Here is a 20,330-nt window from a genome sequence, read left to right as displayed (position 1 = left end):
AACCCTTCTTCCATATTGTCTGAAACGAAAAGTGCTGGATATGGGTTCAAAGCCCTCCTCCCCTCATTATCTATTTGAACTTTCCTTTTGTGATCCTGTTTTGTGGGTGTGAAAGTGCTAGTAAACAATAAACAGTCTGGCTTGAAGTCTGGAGCACTTCTCTGAAATTCTGCCCTTAACTCACCACTTTGCAGCATTACGTGTGAACTTTAATATGACTTGCAGAAGATGCCAGAGCTGGTACAGCTGGTAGGGGTGGGAAGGCAGGAGACAATGATCTGCTTTTAAGGAGCTGTTAGATTGCTTCCTCCTGTTTTCTGATACTGCAGAAGGAATCCTTGTATTATTACACTAAGAATTACATTTAAATTGGGTGAAATAATGTACATGTCTTGGGCTCTGTGATTGGGATTCATTATTTCATGTGGTAGCTGATGGGCTGGGAGTACCTGGACAGACACAAGAGGTGGTGTCCCATCCCCAGCATCACTGACAGTTTTGCCTCCTCTCCTGTCAGGAGGAATAAGCAATGGAAATCTGTATTTGGGTTTAAGGGAACAAAAATATTCTTCAACTACTCTTCCACTGTGGGATGTATTTTTATGTCATCTTTAGAATGAACAAACACATTTCCCATGTCATTCCTCAGGATACATGCCCCTGCTGTATTTCCTGTAACAAAGTGCTGACAGTCATTTTGTTCAGCTAGAGGCAGTTCTGACAGCAAAGCTGATGTGAGAGCAGTGCTCATGAAGCTGTTGATTTCATGAAGCCAAAATTTCACACAGCCTCCCAAATCCCCTGCATTCTGCCTGCAGTGCTTCCCATTGCTTCCAAAGGCTGTGTTGGATGTGCTCTCCCTGCAAATGCTTGTCCTCTGCCTTGCTCAGTAAGGCAATTCCATATTGTGCTTAAGTGGAAAATAAAATAATTGTGAATCAGTGTAGCTCAGTGCTGTGCAGTGCCATCAAGTGGCAGTTCTGTCACAGGACACATTTTCAGGGCTCCATGTGTTTGTAATGATGTTTCAAAGTGTTTCTTTTAAACATTACCAAAGTTTTATCTGTCTGCATTTGTGGTTGTGGAGGGTTAATTCATCAGTAAGGTAATGATTATAATGGTTTCTCTGCTCTAATGGCAAAAATGTCACTGTAAAAGGTGCCTCAGTCATTGCAGTAGCTCTAAGTACTATAGCTGTGAAAAATTTAAAGACTGGCGAGGATATTTTGCAGCTGGCAAGGAAATGAGTGCTCTGGAACACACTGAGCTCTGTCTCTCTGAAGGTTTTGCTGTACTGTAGAGGAGGCTGAAGGACCAGGAAAAAGCCATCCTTCGGCTCTCTTCTGCATTTAGATCTCAGTGTTCAAACCTTATTTATTTTTTTCCCCTTTGGTTTTCTTTAAGACACCTCAAGGCTATTTGTGAAAATACTCCAGTGGTAAGAGATTGCTTCTAATAATATGTCATCATATGTACTTTATCTTCCAGGAATTGTGACTCTCTCCATCCTCCTGGTGCCAAGAGAGTAGCTGGCTTTCTCTTAGTCACTGCACACATTCAGACTGTCTGCTAGTGCTCCTAAGCACTGCAATTTTGTTGTTATTTCTAGATGGGCAGTTAGTAGGAAATACTATCAATCACTCAAGCAGGTGGTTATAAAATTACCTGGTTTGATTCTTGTAAGTGTAATGAAGATCAGAAGAGGCTTTAGGATGAGGCTAGACAAGACATTCACATCAGTTTGGATGTGTTTTTTCTAGGAACTGATTGAAGTAGTTTCCAGAATTTCAGAAAAAAAGCCTAAAAGTAAGACCAGTACTTGTTGTAGAAACTGGATGGTACTGGAGGGGACATTCTGCAAGAAAGAAATTTCCCCCTTTCTTTTTTTGTCTTGTCTTCATGTTCATTGTGACACTACATGGAGACTTGCATAATTTAAAGGGTAATCCCAAAGTGTTACTGCTTTTGTGTGCCTCCACACCTCCTTCTCCTCTTCTGTACCAGAGCTGTACAGGCCTTGTGGTGGAAGAGTTTACACTAAACTGCCTGAATAAATGAAAATTAAATCATTATTTTCTTTACTACACTGCCAAATCCACCAAAACAATAGTTCCCATTGCAGTTTTTCCCGGGTGTTTACATTTAGTACAAAAGGGTGAACAGCACTGTTCTTATCCTTTCTGTCTTTCTCCTTAAGTTTGATTTTGCTGCTAATTTTACACTTAATTTTACCATGTTTTTGTGCATGCTAAAAATGATTAGACATGACCTTGGCTGTTGGGCTGGCTGTGTACAGCACAGGCTGGCACGGAGCTGATGGACTCTGCATGCTCTGAGCCAGTGCTGCAGAGCACGTGCAGCCCCGTGCTAAGGCAGTACAGCTAAATAAGCTATTAACAGCCTGATCTAATAACCTGCCTGGCTCTGGGCAGCAGAGTGGCATGTCAGGAAGATTTCTGCATGAAGATAAATCATGTCTCTCTTTCAGCAGTAACGAGATCCTGTTACTTTGATGGATCTCTGCTGGCAGTCGGTAGAGATCTCCTCTGAGCTGCATGGATTAATATGTGTGTAATAGTTGTAATAGCAGCTTGACACTCAATAAAGGCTTATCTTGGAGATGATTGATTTGGAGGCTGACAGAGACATGCTCTGTCAAAGGATGTGGACCACTAATAATGGATTTCTTGAAGCATACCCATTTCCACAGGAGTTTGTGCTGCTTTCACTGGTTCAGAGTAGGAAATCCACCCCTTGCTCTCCTCAGAGCTTTTATCTCTTTGCAAACAAATCCTGCTGCAGGATTAGACACCTGGACTGGCTTGGGCCATGGTTGTGGCTGTGAGGTGGTGTTAATAAATCAGCCCTAACAATGCTGTCTCTGCAGACAGACAAGTCGAAGGTGTCCATGCTGTGTTCTTTAGCACAGGTCGCACTCAGGAAGGATCCATGAGACCTGGAGGCAACAGTTCAGGGCATTTATGTTTATCATAAATGTCCTTGTTTTCCCACAAATTCTTTTTTGCCCAAAGAGTCTTGAATAAATGGTCTTTTGACTCTGCACTTGTGTCAACATTTTATCCATCAATATGCTAAGCTAATCTTATTTTTGGACCAAATTTCCACCTTTGAGGAAAGAAAGTGGTGGAGAGAAGAAAGTTATTTTGTCTCTGTGTCAGTGTTTCGAGTCGTGGCTTTTTGGCTAGTACTGGAAGAGGTCCCTTGGCTCAGTGCAGTGTTAATGAAATACGGAAGGTATCACCTTGATTTGCTCTGTGGGCTGGCAGAAAAATGTGTGCCATCATTCTGCTCTTTTGATGGCCTGCAGGCAAGACAGACTGGTCTGTGATTGTATTTCCCAAAGAATGAGAGAGTGCTTTGCAAAATCTGGCTTTCTCATCACAGAGGTGCTCAGTATCTGTGCTGTTAACCTGAAACCTTTCACTGGTAGAAATAATAGCACTGCTGTTAATGTAAAAAGGAAATAAGGTTAGGTCTAGAGATTGATTTTTTTTTAAAATAAATATTTATTTTATTTAAACCACAGGAGTCATTCTTGTCTTCTTGTGTGTGGGGTTTTTTTTAATTATTATTAGGAAAACAACTCTGCTTCATGCTTTAAGATCAAGGAGTTTGAAGTCATTGACTACAAAAAAGGACACAATCTGCCCCAACACTTGGCAGCTTGCCATTCTGTTTATTTCTGGAGTCTTTCCCTGAAGGTTTTATCTGCAGGAGGTTGCAACACTCCACCCCCAACAACATACATCTTTCTCCCTGCTCCTGACCCAGGTCACTGCCTTTATCATGGAGGATATCTCCAGGTGAGAAGGGATTTCTAGAGCTGCTCATGTTCAGACAGATTTCACAGCCCTACCTTTGTTCCTGGGGCCTGGAGTTCTGCAGAATGAGCTGTGTTTGATGTGATTTTTTTGTTCCCCCCTCACTAAGTGCTCCTCTGAGTCAATCCACAGTGGTGAAATTGAGGATATCTGTAATGTTTGCTGTTATCTCGCTGTAACAGATATCTCTGACCTCCTCCCATGGTCCCTTCCTTTTCTATCTGTGTGCTGGGAGCTTGCAGGATAAATGGCCACATCTGGAAAAGGGGATGGATGTTCCAGCCTAAGGCACTGAGATCCACTGACAAATTTGCCCCATGCCAGGAGGGAAGAGGACTCAGCTGGGTGTTTTGGAGGTAGGATCCATCCCCAGATTCTGCCCCTCAAGCGTGAGCTGTATCATCTGTTAACCTGGGAATAGCAGCCTGGAAGAGTTTCTTGGATGTAAGTTATTTTCTTGCCATGGAAGATGAGCATCCTGTGGTTTTTGGAGCCAGCAGTGATAGTGCTGCGTCACAGCTGACTGGCTGGAGCACTTAGTCAGACCTGGAAAAACTGGGATCTAAGCCTTTCTCAATCAAAAGGGTTATTCCAGGAGATGAGAGCACTGTCATGTTGCTCTAAAAATAGTTGCCCAAAGCCCCATTTCCTTTTGCAGTCAGGAGCCTGTGTGGCTGTGTGTGGTTTTGTTCTGCACGGAGATGTCCATGTGTCCTTTCCAGATGTCATTCTCCGGGGGTTTAAGCACAACTTTGCACCAACCCAAAGTAACCTTAGATGGGAGGGGTCTTCCAGGGTACTCAGCTGAAATATGGGAACAGTTTTGGGGCAAAAGTTTAGCTGCTGATCTTGTTGTGTACTGACAGAGGTAGATGATAATGGATCACTGAGCATCTAAACAATTATATTGGGTTTTTTCTTATTTGATGATTTTTGTTACATTTTATTAAGGTGCCTTGCAGTTGCCTTTTCCATGCTCCAAGTGCTCTCAGACTTCTCTGCAGTTCTTAGTTTGAGGTGGAATTGTCTCAACTTTCCCTTTGACTTTGTCTAGCTTAATTATTGTCAGTGCTGCACACTTTCCAAAGAAAACGCCATGTGATTGAAAAGCCAGCTGTTCCTTTAAAAACCATTGGGATGAAAAGTACTCAGTGTGTTTCGACCACATTTCCCATTTCATTGATGGGGAAACCCAAAGCACAGGGATGTGAAAGGACTTGCCTGGTGCTGGAATTACAGCCCTATGATCCTGGGTACTCTGTGTCAAGCAGTAGCTGAGGTAGCAGCAAGTCCAACTCCATGTAAAAATGAAAAAAATAAAAGTACCAATGAGCCTGAACTGAAGGAGGAGGAGGAAGAAGAAACCACAGCTGTGATTTTGTGCTGCACTGGGCGCAGTGAAGCTTTCCGGGGAGCTGTTTAGGGCTTCCCAAAGGGGAAGAAGCAGAAATGCAATAAAGCAGTGACTCAACGAGGGCCTGATTCATGTTATGAGTAGCGGAAACAAAACAGAACTTGTTGCAGTGATAGATTACATTTACTCATCTAATCCAGCCTCTTTAATAAAGCATCATAATCCCCAAATCCACCCCAGCTCTTAGAAGGAAACACCTTGGGAGAAAACCTTTATTTCCTTTGTGTGAATCTCCAACCCATCTAACCCATGGACTTCCCATTCACTTGGTTTTTGCTGCATGAGAAAACAGCCACATTTGCTGTCAGTGGTCAGCAGCAATTTTTGCATTTTGCTCTTCTGGGTAGAACAAATTAATTATTACTGGTTGTTGGTGTTTTCTAATTAAAAGCAGAATGTTAAAGTAACACTTGAGTGCTGCAGTATTGCCATCTAATGCACACTTAATTTTCATAAGTATTTTAAGATTCTGTGTGTGGAGGTCAGAGTGGGTGGTTAGTGGCTTAAGTAATGTTCTTTAAAATTCCCAGTATGAACCATGGGGGGAAAATCCAGTTTAGAAGTCAAATCTTTCAGCTACAAAAATACAGCTTCCCTTTATTATTTTTTTTTCTCTTGTTTGTTTTCAGAAATGAAAGAATATTTTTTTTCCTTTTTCAGTTAATTGTTGACAAGGGTACCTGTTTCTGGTAGAGCTGATATCCCTTGGGGAACTTCCCCACTGCCAACTAAACTCATGGTTTTCATCTTGAAGCCTGGAAGTCTGCAATTGGCAGGGCTGTTTTCATGGTCCCAAATGATGACCAATTCCCTCAAACCAGACAGATTTCCAGAGCCTGAAGCGGAAAAGAAAGATGTCTTTATATGCTTACAACAGTTATTTATTTTTGGAAGGCCGATAGTATTTTTTGAGGTGATAACGTAACTGGTCTTAATTCTTTTGAGCTTAAAGATTTTGTTCATTTAATTACCACTTCCAAATATTGCTGATGTCATCTATTAAAAAAAAAAAAAAAAAAAAAAAAAAACCCACAAAAAAAACCAACAACACCTTTGAAGGTAAATAGTCAATTTTAAGAGGCTTACTTGGAGTTGTTTGTGCTTTGTCTACACACAATCCACATGCATTTAACTGCAGTGCTGGAAAAACTACTATCTAAAAAGGTGGATTTGTGCTAATGCCAGCAAATTATACTGACCAACAGGTTCCTTGTCTAGGTGGTTTTGAGGTTTAGTTCTGGTGACAACATTTGGGCCTTTTTAGAGATAATTGTATTTCTGCTGCCTTAACTAAGCCAAAACTTCAGAGATGGGCCACTCTAAAATCCCTTTCTGTTGTTGTTTTCTAGTTTAAAGCTCAAGGTCAGGCTTGGCTTTTCCAGTGCACCTGTCCCATGGGGAGGCAGACCTGCTTTCTCCCTTTGGTTTGGAAAAGGGAATTGAGCGAAGAGCCCCATCCACCTTCTTTACATCCCGTTACATCTGAGACCAGGGATTTTTCAGATCCAAACAAGGGACAGGGTGGCCTCTTTCATGAATGGACCAAGATGGAATGTTTTCATTTCCAATGGGCTTTAAGCCAAGTAAATATTAGTCGATCCAAACTAGTTTTGAAATTAAATTATTCTTATTTGTTGGAGCATTCCAGAGAATGGCTTTGATCTGTCTGTACTTTCACCAAAGGGATATTGGCAGGCTGGCCTCCCATTTCTAGCCATTTGGGATGAAAGAAGGGTTATAATAACCACCTTGTGTGGCAGTGATACTGAACAGATGACATTTCTTGGACAATATTAAATGAATAAAGGTAAACATACTTCAATTAAAATGTTTTTGGAGGCTGAATGCAATAGGGCTGTTTGAAAGTCTTCTATGTGGGTTGGAGGAATTTGGCTGCATTTGTAACTGATTTTCTTTGACTCCAAAAATCTTGGAAAGAGAGGGATTTGTTCTGTGCGTTATTTCCTTTCCAAATAAATACATTGTTTGAATAACTTAAAAATCAAATTAAAATTGGCAGTGAACAATGAAATTGTCAGTAACTGGGAGGTAGAGAGGTGTGTTGAAGGAGTGTCTTTTGCTTCTGAGATCTGAGATCACATCAGCACAGTGACCTGTACCAGGCACAGTGACTGAGTTAGCTCAGGTGACACCTGTAAGTAAACTGAACCACACAGCAATCAAGTGGCACATTATCAGTCTTACCAAAGATATTTGGAGACAACTTAAAAATTAAAGTAAAAACATCCAATAAACAAAGATGCTCAGTGTTCCACAGTCTTTTCTGAAGGATCCTCCAGAAGAGGTGGGAGCAGGGTGGTGGAGACCTTCCCACCATCAAGTGCTGCTTATACACTGCTGAAGAACCTTTTAAATTGATACTAGCTGATGATAATTTGTACTCTCTCTAGACTTAAACAGTAACTGAAATGAAATGAATTAAAATCTAAGGAGTGGAACAAGTTGGTTGGAAGGATCTGCTGGAGGTCACTCGTCTGACCACCTTCCACCTTCAAAATTAGGTCAGGTATCTAAAGTTTGGCTATAGGTTTAAGTTCCAGCTTGGATTTCAGGTTATGTGGAACGTCTGGTGTTGAGGTTTCTTACATGTATTTACTACGTTTTCTGTAAGTAACTAAATATACAAATTGTCATTTGCAATATTGATGCAAATTAAATTGCTTTTCCTAGAATGTGAGTAGTTTGCATGGATAGACAGGTGTTTTCTCACAAAAACTCTTGCATCAAATTGCTTTGATTTCACAAAAATTAGGCTAGCTGTACTTGATTTCTGAGTTAAATAAAAGGAAAATCTCTTTTAACAGATACCACGTTAAACACTCAGTGCTGTTGGTGACTGTTCTGAAGTGTCACCTGCATTTCAAATCTGTTTAAGTACTTTGTATGTTCATGCCTTAAGGGAGAAACGGTTTGAACAAAGACAGATATAAAAAAAAAAAAAGCACAAAGGGTTTGTAGGTTAAAACTCAAGCTTTTGTTTTTTTTGAACATCAGCTCAAATCTGGATCCATTTGCTTGAAATGGAATATTTAGTTTTCAACTCAGCATGTGAACTGGTCATGCTTGAATTTAAAGCTTGATTTATTTCTTTTTGCACCTGTTTTTATTTTAACACTGACTCTATACAAGATAGACTTTTGCTACATGGTTCCTTCCTCCCCAGCTGGAAGTCTGGTCTGATATTATCGTGTGAGACCTTCCTAAAATTTACATTTGTAACTCTACAACCTCTGAAAATGCAAAATATGCTCACTGCTCCATTAGGTTGTTTTGTGGTTTTTTTTTTAATTTATGGTTTTCTTTCCTATGTTACAGCACTGACCCACATATTTGATTTTAAGACCAGCGTCTGGCCATGTACTTGCCCCGGAAAATCTTGTTTGTATAAAACAAGGTACAATCCTGCCCCTGGCTAGAGGTGCCAGATGGGCTGGATCAGGGCAGAACTGGACATAAACTTGGAGGAGGAAGAGTAAAAGGAGCTGAGGGAGAGAAGAGGGAGACGTGAGGCAGAGCGTGGGAAGCGATGCTAACGCGGGACGGATGTACGGGAGGGCCTGGGAGTCTGGGAATTTTCTACAATAGTTGTATTTGACAAAGAGAAGAGGTGAACTCACTGATCTTAAGGGGGAGGTTTTAGAGGAAATGACATGTGTATTCTCTTGAATATGCAAATCAGAATTACATAATCTGCAATAACAACAATAATAATAAAATCTTTTCCAGATTTGCAGCTGTGACCACATGCTCGGTGGGGTGGTGGCAGAGGGCTGGCAGCCACAGCTGCAGAGCAAAACTGGGGCATCCACCTGGTTCTGATCTCGACAGAAAAGGGACAGAAGGTCACATCACAGACTCTTGTTCTCAGTGTCTCATAGTTTATATAATTTTTTCAGGCTAATAAGCAAAGTATGGGGAGACCCCAGAGGCATTTAAAAGTTGTGTAGTAGATGTGGCACTTGGGGACATGGTTTAGTTAGTGATGGCTTGACTGTGCTGGGTTAATAGTTGGACCTGATGATCTTGGAGGTCTTGTCTTCTCCTGCCTAAATGAGTCTTAGGATTTTTTCATCAAATGAAAATGCCTCACTTAGTTTTTCAGTGACTGGAAACCATCCTCTTTCCTTGCTTTCCCTTCCCCATGGAATACTGAGATTGATTCATATTGCCCCTGTTCCTTTCTGTGCAGACATAGGAATTTCAGGTGTATTTACTGTACTCTTTGCTGGGTTAACTGTGATAACCGTGTGCACCTTTTTTAAATATAATTTTCCCTGAGAGCAGTGATGAGCTAAATGATAAAATATGCTGAGGTACTGAAGTAAACCCTCCATAATACTAGGCAAGAGAGTTTAACCAACAGATCATGAGAGGTTTTTTCCTCAAGGCTTGAAGAGCTGCTGTATTTGCTAACACACAGAGCTTTTCACCAAGGCATGAGCTTGTAGATGAGTGAGAAGAGCTACCACTGTCTGTACCATCACAGTTACTGTTTCTTTGTACAGAAGGTGGGAAAAAATAATCTCAGTGAATATGAAACTTCGGTTCCTTTGTGTATTTATGGATTGTGGATGAGAGGAGATGTGTTTAGTGATCAAGTTGGATCTGTGGTTGCAGTGCTGGCTTGGACAGGAGAAATGTGAGCACTCAAGGAAGAATTAAGGTGTTTTTTCAAATTTCTGAAGGTAGAGAGAATTTTAGACCAGTATCTAATTTCTGGTGTTTTACCTTTGATTATATGATGGATTATGTCTCTCTATATATGTCTGTATATATGTGTGTGTGTAGGAAAAACCCTGTGTGGGGTGTGCATGTCTTTGTCATATTTGGTTTGATTTCACTGTATTAGGCTGTCATTTTGAATATACCCTGGAGATTTCTACATGTCTCTTCCTAGAGCTACATTCAGCATATTTCCTAAATGTTGGCTGGCTTTGATGCTAAGGTTGCCTTGCATACCTGAGTCTTGTGAAAGGAGTCTATGAATGGAGAATGTGAATCTTGTAGGAAGAGTAGCTTTATTTTAGATGATACAGTTCTTGGTCGTGTAAATCTAACCTTGTTTCTTGTTTTTTTTCCTAGGGTGACTCTGTTATTACAGTGCAGCTGAGTGAGGAAGATAAAGTTGAAGATGATGTAGTTTTTTATTTGGTCTTCACTGGATCAACTGTCCAACACTGCACAAGCACGAGAAAGATTAATCCTGGGAGTCTGGAGACAATTTCTCCTGGTAAACAATTGCCTTTCTTTGCATATCAGTGTATCAGTCTGTGAAATTTAGTCACTACAAGTGGACTGGAATGTAATGCTGTTTCCTTGGTTGTCTTTTTCCTCATTTACACAGTCACAAGGAGTGGAACATGTGGTTTGGATGACTCCTTTTGCCTTTTAAAAACCTCTTTCTTGAATCACTAGAATTATATGACTTTGAGATTACAATTATTTAATATGTAACTGTGAGATGATATTGTAGAAAGCTCACAGTGATATACACATAGTAAAAAGCTTTTAAATGCAGGAAAGATGGTGGAAGATGCATTTGTGACGTTAAAGATGCTATTGCCCAAATGGTGGACAGCAAGTCTTACTACACTTACAATATGCTTGACTCGATGAGGTTCATTGCTGTCTTCCAGGTGAAATACACCCTCTTCCCCTAAATCTTGTTCAGCTCAGAGCTTTCACAGCATTTCTGGAGCTCTTGCAGTACAGGTGCTGTGCTGCTCAGTGCCATCTCTCCATGGCTGGTTCAGATGAGGTGGGTTTCCACATGAAAGCCCCCAACCTTTTTATCCTTTGTGCCACCAACAAAACAAACCAAACCAAAACAAATCAGCATTTCCCTCTGGTGACTTCAGGACCGTGGGAATGAGCGTGTTCCAGGCTGCAGTCCTCACCATTAACCTTTCATTCTGACTTGTTGCTATGCAGCACATTGCTGCCAGTGTGAGAAAAACGCCTGACATTTTCACTACACACCGTGTAACTCCGGCCATCAAGTGTTTTTTCTTGGGTTTGTCTTTTCACCTACCTCCTAAGTATTGTTTTGTGAGAGATGCACATGGAGTAAAATTCAGAGTTTTTTTTTCTCTTGGGAATGAGTGGCTAAAAGTTGGGCACTCAGTTTTTTTTTTTTTTTTTTTTCATTTCCTCCTCTTTTTGTGCTGTTCCTGTTGTTCAGTTGGCTTGGAAAGACAAGTCTTTTTATGGCTACTGATGACTGGAGCCCCGTGCAATCAATTAGATTAATGCTTATTTTCTCCCAGAAGAGCAAAGAGGGGGTGACTCCTTCCCTGCTTTTGTGTGGTGGGCGTGGGGCTCTGCCAGCCCTGCTTGCAATGACTTCACCGCTCCCTCGGGGCTGTGGCTGCTGTGCCAAGAAAGGAACTGAAAAGCTTCAGTGTTCCCTTCAGCCCATGTGGGAACCAGCGTGCTGGATGGGATTTCCGGGCAGGAATGATGCTTTCCCATCACTGTTGTCCTTTTCTTGCAGCACTGGTGGACGTGGCCACGGGTGGTGGCTGCCAGGTGGTACCAGAGTGATGCTCTGGGCACTGCCAGCCCCAGATACAACTGAGTCACTGGGGAGGGCTCCCTGCAGCTCCTTTTGTTGCTGTTAGTGGGAAATCTGACGCTGTTCATGATTCAAAAGGAAAAGAGGGAATTTCTCTCAATTGTTCTTTTAGCAATAATGTTTGGTTTTTTTTTAACCAGTATAGTCATGGTGTTGTGGTGTGTGAAACGAGGCTGGGATGGGTGCTGTTCCAAAAGACAGCTTGTTTCAGACAGAGTTTTAAGGCACCTTTCAGAAAAGTAATCTCATTCCTGCACTGTCCAGGGGCTGTGGTGCAAGGAAGAGGTGACATCTCAGATGTAAAGTAGCCATGTGGGCAACACCTCATCTGTGCTCATACCTCATATTGGTGAGACTGTCTGAGAAAAAAAAATATTACAGTGGTGAAGAGGTTGTTGGAGAAAGGCAAAGCAAGAAATGGGGAAAGCCTGATTTTTTTCATACCCTCTGCTGACACCCGTGGATTTATCCAGGGTTGTTTCAGCACTGACTACACTGATTTCAGTGGAAGTATGACTTATTTCAGTGCAGCTCTTCCTCCTCCTCCTCCTCCTTCCTGGACGCACAGTGAATCTGTAATCATGTGTTTACTCTGTATATTCCACAGTTGCCTTGGCGATGGCTGTGGTGACTCAGAGCGTTATTTGACCTCGAAGGGATTAGCCGTGAACAACACACAGTGTGTGTGAGACCAGCCCTTGTTCAAACACCCAGCCCCGGGCACTTAGCAAGTGCTCTGCAAGGAAACTCCTGCAGACAGCTCTTTTAGCCAAAATCTCATCCTTTGCTTCCAGCTCTGAGCATCTTTCATTTGTTCTTGTGATGAAGGGAGTGTTGCACATCCCTGGGAGCACACCAGCTCCTGGGGGACAGCTCAGGTGGATTAAAGAAGGGCTGATTGACTCAGGAGCGTCTCTGCCTTTCCTGAATCCCCTCTGCATCCTTTCTGGACTCACTGCCTCATTCTTGCCTCAGGTCCTCATGTGTTCCCCAGGAGATTTCAGATGAAGTCCATCAGCAGCTGGGGGGAAAGGGGGGACTGTAATTCTGTTAAAGCTGAAGTGAAAACAAGCCCAGATTTGTAATTTTTGTTTCATGACTTTTTCAGTGGGTTAAAAGACAGAAAAAATTATTTCATTACATTTCCTGCCAAAATTAATCAGAATGTTTTTAGCAAAGCTTTCAAAGGAAATCACATTTTAAAAGAAATCGTAACAACATAAAGTTACTCTAGGTGAAAAATTAGAGAAAATGGAATGGAAATATAAGTGTCAAAATACCTCATAGATTCTCATTGTATGTGAAAATTCTCTATGTCCTGAAAGGCTTTACCTAAATAAAAGCTTATCACTGCAGAATTAAATGACTGCTCCATCTTATATAATTACTAGAGCAATCTGCCTCTTTCCTATGCTTTTTTTATCATCAGCCTTAAACATTGAATATATATAGTCCATACTACTATATATATTATATATATAAAAGTTCAAATGTGAGCTTTTATTTCTGTACATAATAAAAGAAAGGACTTCTGATTGTAAATTTATGGGAGCAGCTTTATTTTAGCTGAAGATGTGGATTAAGACAGATTCATCACTTCTTCAAACTACAGAGCACTTACCTTTTTTAATGCACTTGCCCTGAAGAATGGGATGGATTATTTATCCTGCCCTGCTGTTGGCTGGGTTAATTTAAGGAAAGTAATTTCTCCTTGTAAGAAACAGATTCTCATCTGAGCTGATCAGTCATAACTTGAAGTGTCAAAATTAGCTACTGAGATTAAAGAATTAGCCAGGAGATGGTGTTTTGTGTGCTTTCAGTAGCTCTTTTGCCAGCCTAAGGACTCACCAGGTTGCATCATCCAACAAAGCTTTTGTCTCAGTGAAAAGCTACCAAAACCTTATTTAACTATTGGCTTTACTGTCACTTTTACAGTTCTTCTATTTCTAATTAATCTGGTTGAAATTCTCCCTAATGGAAGCAGTTTTTTTTCAGTACCAGAGGCCTTGTGTAGCTCTACAGCCCAGTTTCCAGCGTTGTTTTATCATACACACCATTAAGGTGACAGGTGGAGCTGTGGTGGCACTGGCACTCCTCCAGTGGGGACCTCAGTGCAAAATCTTGCAAACTGCAGTTTGTGTTTTAAGAAGGTATCAAAAGGCTGAGCAGGAAAGGAAGTAGAGAAATGATAACGGCCTTTGCTGTGGTTAAACTGTTGCTGGCTGCTGAATTTATGCTGTTGGGAATGGATATGTCCTCTTAGGTCGCAGATGCTGGTCCTACTGATGTTGGTCATTAACTGAGCTTTTCATCAAGTCCTTATTCCTGCAGCAGCTGAGACTGCTATAATCTTAATGCATTTTTTTCTTCCCACCATCTCTGCAGGGTAGGGAGGGTAACTGAGGCCAAGCAGATTGCATGTGGTAGTGAAGGAAATCTGTGTAAAGCAGGGAAATGAAACATTCATTGCAAGACAGCAGCCTCATCTCCTGCCTCTCTGCTAGAGCAGCCTTTTTCCCACTGGGAAAAAACCCCAACCCAATAATAAAAATCCTCAAATCATGATCTGGCAACCAGCAGGAGGAGGAATGACCTCATCACTGTCCACACAACTCAAAAGTCCCAACCACAGCTTGCTGTGGCCAGTGGAGGCCTCTGAGCATTGAGGAGATCTGGGGAAATCTTGCAGGAGCTGATGTGCTGGGAGCTCCAGTATTTGTTTGGTGCATTTATTGCAAAAGTTGGCATCCCATCACCACAGCAGCTGTAGGATTGGACATGTATTTTGCTTTGCATTGAACAACTGGTGGTCTGGAAAGTGTGGGAGACACGGGGGAAGTTTGAAATGAAATTTCAAACAGGGAGAGACAGTCCAGAAATCCAGAGCTGCAGCAGCTCCTGATTGAATAAGTGAAGGGTAAGAAACACCCTGTCTGTGAGCCAGGTCACCAAAGCAAGAAGTAAATTTTGTGATGTGTAATTGCCTTGGTGAGTACTGCTGCAATGTGTTGTATCACTCCCAGCTCCTTAATACCAAAATTGCTTTTCTCATGTTTGTTGAACTCAAAAGGTGTAGGATTCTTGTGTGGGTTTCAAAGTGGAGGAGAATGAGAACTGGAAGTAGTAAAAGGTCTGAGAGACTGTCTGTCTGCTGGTCTGCCTGCCAGCAGTTTCCACAAGGCTGACACATTCCCGTTGACTCACTCTGAGCTTTCTCTCCATCCTTAAGCTAAGGCAGAGAAGCAGTTCAGTCTTTAACTTGTTCTTAATTCCATAGCTCTCAGAGTTGTTGTTTTGGGGTTTTTTTTCTCCTTCCTTTCTTTCTGCTAGTTAAAAGGATAGAAAAAAAATGAATTTCAGTTCAGCTTGGAAATATCTTAATTTCAAACTTTTCATTTGCTGTGAAATCCTTTACATATGGTCATGCTTTATCACTTCTACCACAGACTGTTTTCTCCTAAGAAACAACTCTTCATAGAAAAAGCTGTATTTCATGAATTACAATCTTTCTACTGGTAGACCAGAAGGGTAAACAAGTTGCATAACAAATGGCCACTTGGCAATACCAGTTGTGGATTTGAAAATACTCTTAATTATGAAACAAAAAACCCCTTAAAATAGACTAAAACAGCATAGCCAAGAAGACTTTTTGCAGTTTATCCTCTACAGTGTGTTTAATTGCTTAAGGCAGTGTAATTAAAAGGAAGTGCTGCCAGTACTAGATGACATCAGTCACAGGAAAAAGTGACTGAATCTGTGTTGAAATTATTTAAGATGTAGTGTGTGGGGTCTTACACTTCTCTAGGTCTTTTAAGGCATCTGCAGAGTGTAAAGGCCTTTAAAAAATCTTTACCCACTCCTGAATCTCTCACCTTTGCAGTGGAAGGTTTGAAAGGAAAAGTAGAGGCTCCTGTCCATTGCTGGTGCTGTGCCTGTGTATTTCATAAAGCTTCCTGTGTTGCAAGAGTGAATACAGTAACTGTACATTTCACAAATGCACTTCAAAAACAGGCTCTGATTTTCAGAACTAGAACTCAGGATTTCTGAAGCAGAAAAGAAGCACTTTTTGGATGGTCACAGGAGATTCCCTTGGCTTCCTTTTCCACAAGTCACCCTATGGCAACATCTCTTGGATGCAAATCTGAGATCTTCATGAGGTTCACATTTGTTTTCCTGGTTTTCCTGTCCTTAAATCTCTCAGTAAGACCTCTTTCAACCCAGCTCCACCACGGTGGAGGATGCAATTAGTCTTTAGTCACCTACCAAGCAAACCCAAACATGTGCTTCCAGCAGGGCTTTAAATAGCTGCCCAGGCTGGGGGCCCATTGTTTGATAGCTCCAATGTGAATTCTGAAAATAGGAGGTTTGGACAGGATTTCCACTTTTGGAGGAGCAGGAAATGAAATCATCTTTTAATAAAGCTCTGTTTAGGGGTGTTTTGTCTCCATGTAGGCCTTGTTAAACAAGAAGTCTGGAGGGTTCAGCTGCTGCCCTTTTAAGTGCACCCCAGATCACAGGCACAGGTAGCAATTAGATGGACAGGTCTGAGCTGTACATTAACTTAGCTGCTAATGGCTTGGAGCTGAGAAATCTCCCCTTGTTCTTGTGCTCATTGATCTGCATCAGTACCATGTAGAGGAAGCAGTGCTATCATGCTGATGCATCTCATCTCGTCAGGGATAAGAACAGACAGACTAGAGCACCATATCTTCATTTTTCATCCTTGTATTTTACCCAGAGCAAGCTTTATTAAGTGTCCCCATTCATTCCTAGTAAGGAATTCTTCAGTGCAAGAGCAGTTGCCTAATTTAAAAATAATTTTTAAAGCATGGTTTGGTGTGTAGATGAGGAATTCGCTTTATAGCAGCAGAATTAGGCACTGTACCCGTCCCTGTATAGACTGAAATAGTTCTTTAATTTCTGTATTTTTCCTACAATATGTCCGTATTTCTGAAAACAGCTCCAAGCTGTTAGATAAAAATGGATTGTCAGGTCTGTCACTTTCTCTTCCAGGCTACATTCAATATCTGGGGATGTTTCAGCAGAATCCTTGTTGGCCGCAGGTCAGGACATGGTCTTTTTAGCACCCTCCCTTGTGTTGCATTTTGCAGCTGGCGTTTAACACATGCTCCATCCAAGGGAACTTTGTGTACATCCACGATGTGCTGCTTTAAGGAGACCACACGTCTTGACTGAGGTTTCTGCAGTTGTTGTCTCGATGGAGGAGCCTTTGCTGTCCCACAGCAGAGTTGTTTGGCATTGTGACAAGGAAGTGACTGTCCCAAATGGTTTCTCTGTAGCTGCTCACGGGCCATTTTTGCCTGTGCTGCTTCAATCCTGAAAGTCTGCTGGCAGAGTAGTTGTATTCTAGGTTATTCTGCAGATGGGATTCTTATGGGAATAGGCAGAAAATATTTTTTAAAAATTGAATCAAAGGTTTAGCTGTCCTCATGCTATTAAGGGAGCTTTTATTGTGTTTGTTTTTTTTTTAAACTCTGCATTCTAGCAACCTTCCACTGCTCTGCAGTAGGGAGAGTCCAGCTCGCAGGATTTGAGTCAGCTCCTGTGAGCTGACACAGTCCTATCACAGTGTGCATAGAGATCACTGCTTTTGTGGAGGCTGAAAACAAAATTCATGTCTTACCTGCTCTGTATTTGATGTCCTTAGGAAGATCAGCAAAGCAAAGAATGTGTGAGGGGAAGCACATACAGTTCTAAATGGCCTTCAAGGCAAGTTCCCCCAAAGTCGTATCATTGCTCCCACTTCTTGAACATTTGAGACTTTTACTATGAGGATGAGAGGAAGCTCTGAATGGGTTTTATCTGAACAACCGAGTACTAACACAGTCATTATTAGAATGCACATGCAGTATTTTCAAGAGCAGTAGAAGAAGTTTTTCCTACCCCTGTTCTTTAAAACAACAAAACCAGTAAATCTATTCCTTCAGCTTTCACAGGTACCTGGTACTGGAAGGAGAGAAGTTTTCTCACCTTTTAGCTCCAGAGCATCCTGGTCGTAATGAGCAGTTGCAGCAACATCCATGTGTGTTTTCCTCCCCTTCTCCACTTGCCTTTGATACCTTTCCAGCTGCCTTTGCTCTCCTTAGGAAGCCACAGCCTCATCTCTGACAATTTTGGTGTTACCCGCAGTGTCCTAATAGCAGTTTTGACCTTTCAATTAACTTCAGGATTGCCTCTTTCAGCAGACAAAATCTGTACACATGCCAAAAGCCTCAGAACAGATTTGTGAGGTTGGCTGAAAGACCATGAAGATTAGGGACATATTTTCCCTTTTGTCAGGGAAATCAACAGCAAAAGGCCCCAACAGAAGAAGGAAACTTTCCCACTGACCACAAATAGGGGCTTAAATTGAATTTTCAAGCCTTTAAAAATAAATCGTCATTTTGTATTTAATTAAGCTGGGTTTCAAGAATGTGGTAGTACACTGAGGTCATGGGCAAAAAAGAAGCTTTTCCAGTAATTAGTGCAGGGTCCATGCTGTTCTGGCAAAAACAGCCATGACGTCAGTCTGAGGCTGGAACAAGAAACTGTGCCACACAGTGAACTTGAAACACAAACCTTATTATTGAAGGGGCATGTCTGACAACTACAAGTTCTGGTTGTGTTGGACACATAGTATATTTTTCCTTTTAAAATTCCAAAAAGGTGTTTGGTCTTTTTTTTTTCCCCTCAAGTTTCTGAGTCAATGAAATTGCTGCCATGCCAGGGCCTCCTTTCTCCTGTTTCCCCTGCCCTAAATAAATAATGAAATTACCAAACTTCCAACCCTCTGGTTTTGTAAATTCGGAATGAGGCCATTTCCATGTTTTTATTTAGCAGAAGCAGCTTAGTTTTTAGTTTTGTGGTGTGAACCCAAATGCAAGGGGCAGGTGCACAAGCAGGGCATGCCTAGGCAGGTCAGGCTCTTGTAGCCATGTAGACCTTTGTTTTAGGTGAAATTTCAATGTTTTCAGTGGAAGCCAAGTGTTGTGACAGCATTTGGAGTACGTAGTTTTGCTGCACTCAGATTCTAGTTTCTGGTGAGTTACTGGAGTCCTGTGGAGCTGAGAAAGAAAAGTTTGTTCATATAACCTGGCTTTTGGTACGTTAGCAAAATCTTTTTCTTAAATTACGTAAAACTCTTGAGGTTGCTTGTTGCTGAATATAAACAGCCTGGGTGGCTTATAGTTCTTGGCTTATACTGGGACAGAGAAGAGTTATACATCTTATCCTTTTAAAACCTATAAGAAATACTTATCTCTGATGATACATATACATTCTAAAGATGGTGTTATTTTAGAGTTGTGGCCCTCAATAATATGGCCTTATTTGATTTAATGCAAAGAGTGTGCGTGTGTTAAAGGAATTGCTCAGTTGTGTTTCCTCAGCTCATGCCATTTTTCCCTTTTTTTTTTTTTTTTCATGATTTGTCTGAATTTTGTTTTGCAGGCCATGACTGCTGCGAGACAGTGAAGGTGGCACTTTGTGCCTCTAGAGAAGGTCACCCCGTTCTGGTGGTGGCAGAAGAGAGTTTCCAGTTTGTCCAGGACGAAGCCTACGACGCCGCCCAGTTTCTGGCCACCTGCGCTGGCAACCAGCAGGCGCTGAATTTCACACGGTTCTTGGACAGGTCAAGGCCACCTGCTGCAGACGTGGACTTCCTGGATGAGAAAGTGGCCTTGGCATTTCGGCACCTGAAGCTGCCAGCAGAATGGAACGTGCTGGGAGCAGACCAGTCTCTGGCCGGTGAGGACTTGCAGGGCACAGTGAGATTTGCAGGTTGGGAGAGAGGTAAAAAGCCTGGGAGGAAGAAAGGTTCCCAGCCTTGGGAACCTGCTGTGTACCTTCCAAAGGGTGTGGTGGTTTCTCTGCTCAGAGATGGGATGTGATGTCCATCCACATCCCATGTCCTGCCCTTCATTCTCCTTAAAATATATAAGGTATAAAATATATATAATATAAAATATCATAACTCGTTATTTCTGTGGGTCTTCTCTTATGAAATAGCACAAGCTAACAGTCAGTATTTTCACATATACCCTGAAAGGGTTTTTTGGTGTGTGTGACAATGGCATGTGTATCAGCATAGTTGCTATATGCTGAAAGAAAGAAGCCTGTGTGTAGAGTATCTGATGCTCCTGGAAATATCCTTGTGCCAGAAATTCAGTGCCTGTAGTAAATGTTGGTTTTATAGCACAGGTGCAAAATGACTGTGACATGAAAAATACATGTGATTTTTCTTGGAGAACTTGGGGCTATTCTGTTCTTGGAGAACTTGTGCTGAAGGTTTATATCGTATCACTGGTTGCACACAGGGTGGGTTAACGCTGCAGTTCCCCAAAATAAGCCTGGACAATTTTGTTAATAAAAGAAGGGAAGGGTGGGAAAACTTGACCCTTAACCACAGCAGTGAGGGCTGCTGAAAGCTTATAAATAACCCCCAAGGGTGGCCCAAAGTCTCTGGTGGCTGCTGAAGCAG

General features: G+C 41.7%; 1 protein-coding gene across 12 annotated transcripts in view; it reads left to right on the top strand.

Annotated features, from left to right (window-relative positions):
• AKAP13 (A-kinase anchoring protein 13) overlaps positions 1-20,330 on the top strand; it is a 206,436-nt gene that overhangs the window by 64,805 nt on the left and 121,301 nt on the right. For all 12 annotated transcript variants that reach the window (XM_083870764.1, XM_083870765.1, XM_083870767.1 and 9 more), the window contains 2 exons: positions 10,360-10,507; positions 19,301-19,597. In XM_083870764.1, the coding sequence (XP_083726890.1) occupies positions 10,360-10,507; positions 19,301-19,597 (445 nt within the window). The remainder of the gene's footprint in view (positions 1-10,359; positions 10,508-19,300; positions 19,598-20,330) is intronic.

The sequence above is a fragment of the Zosterops lateralis genome (genome assembly GCF_965231275.1).
Source record: "Zosterops lateralis genome assembly, chromosome: 13".
Lineage (NCBI taxonomy): Eukaryota > Metazoa > Chordata > Aves > Passeriformes > Zosteropidae > Zosterops > Zosterops lateralis.
Note: the sequence above shows the minus strand (reverse complement) of the source record. Positions and strands in the feature narration are given on the sequence as shown.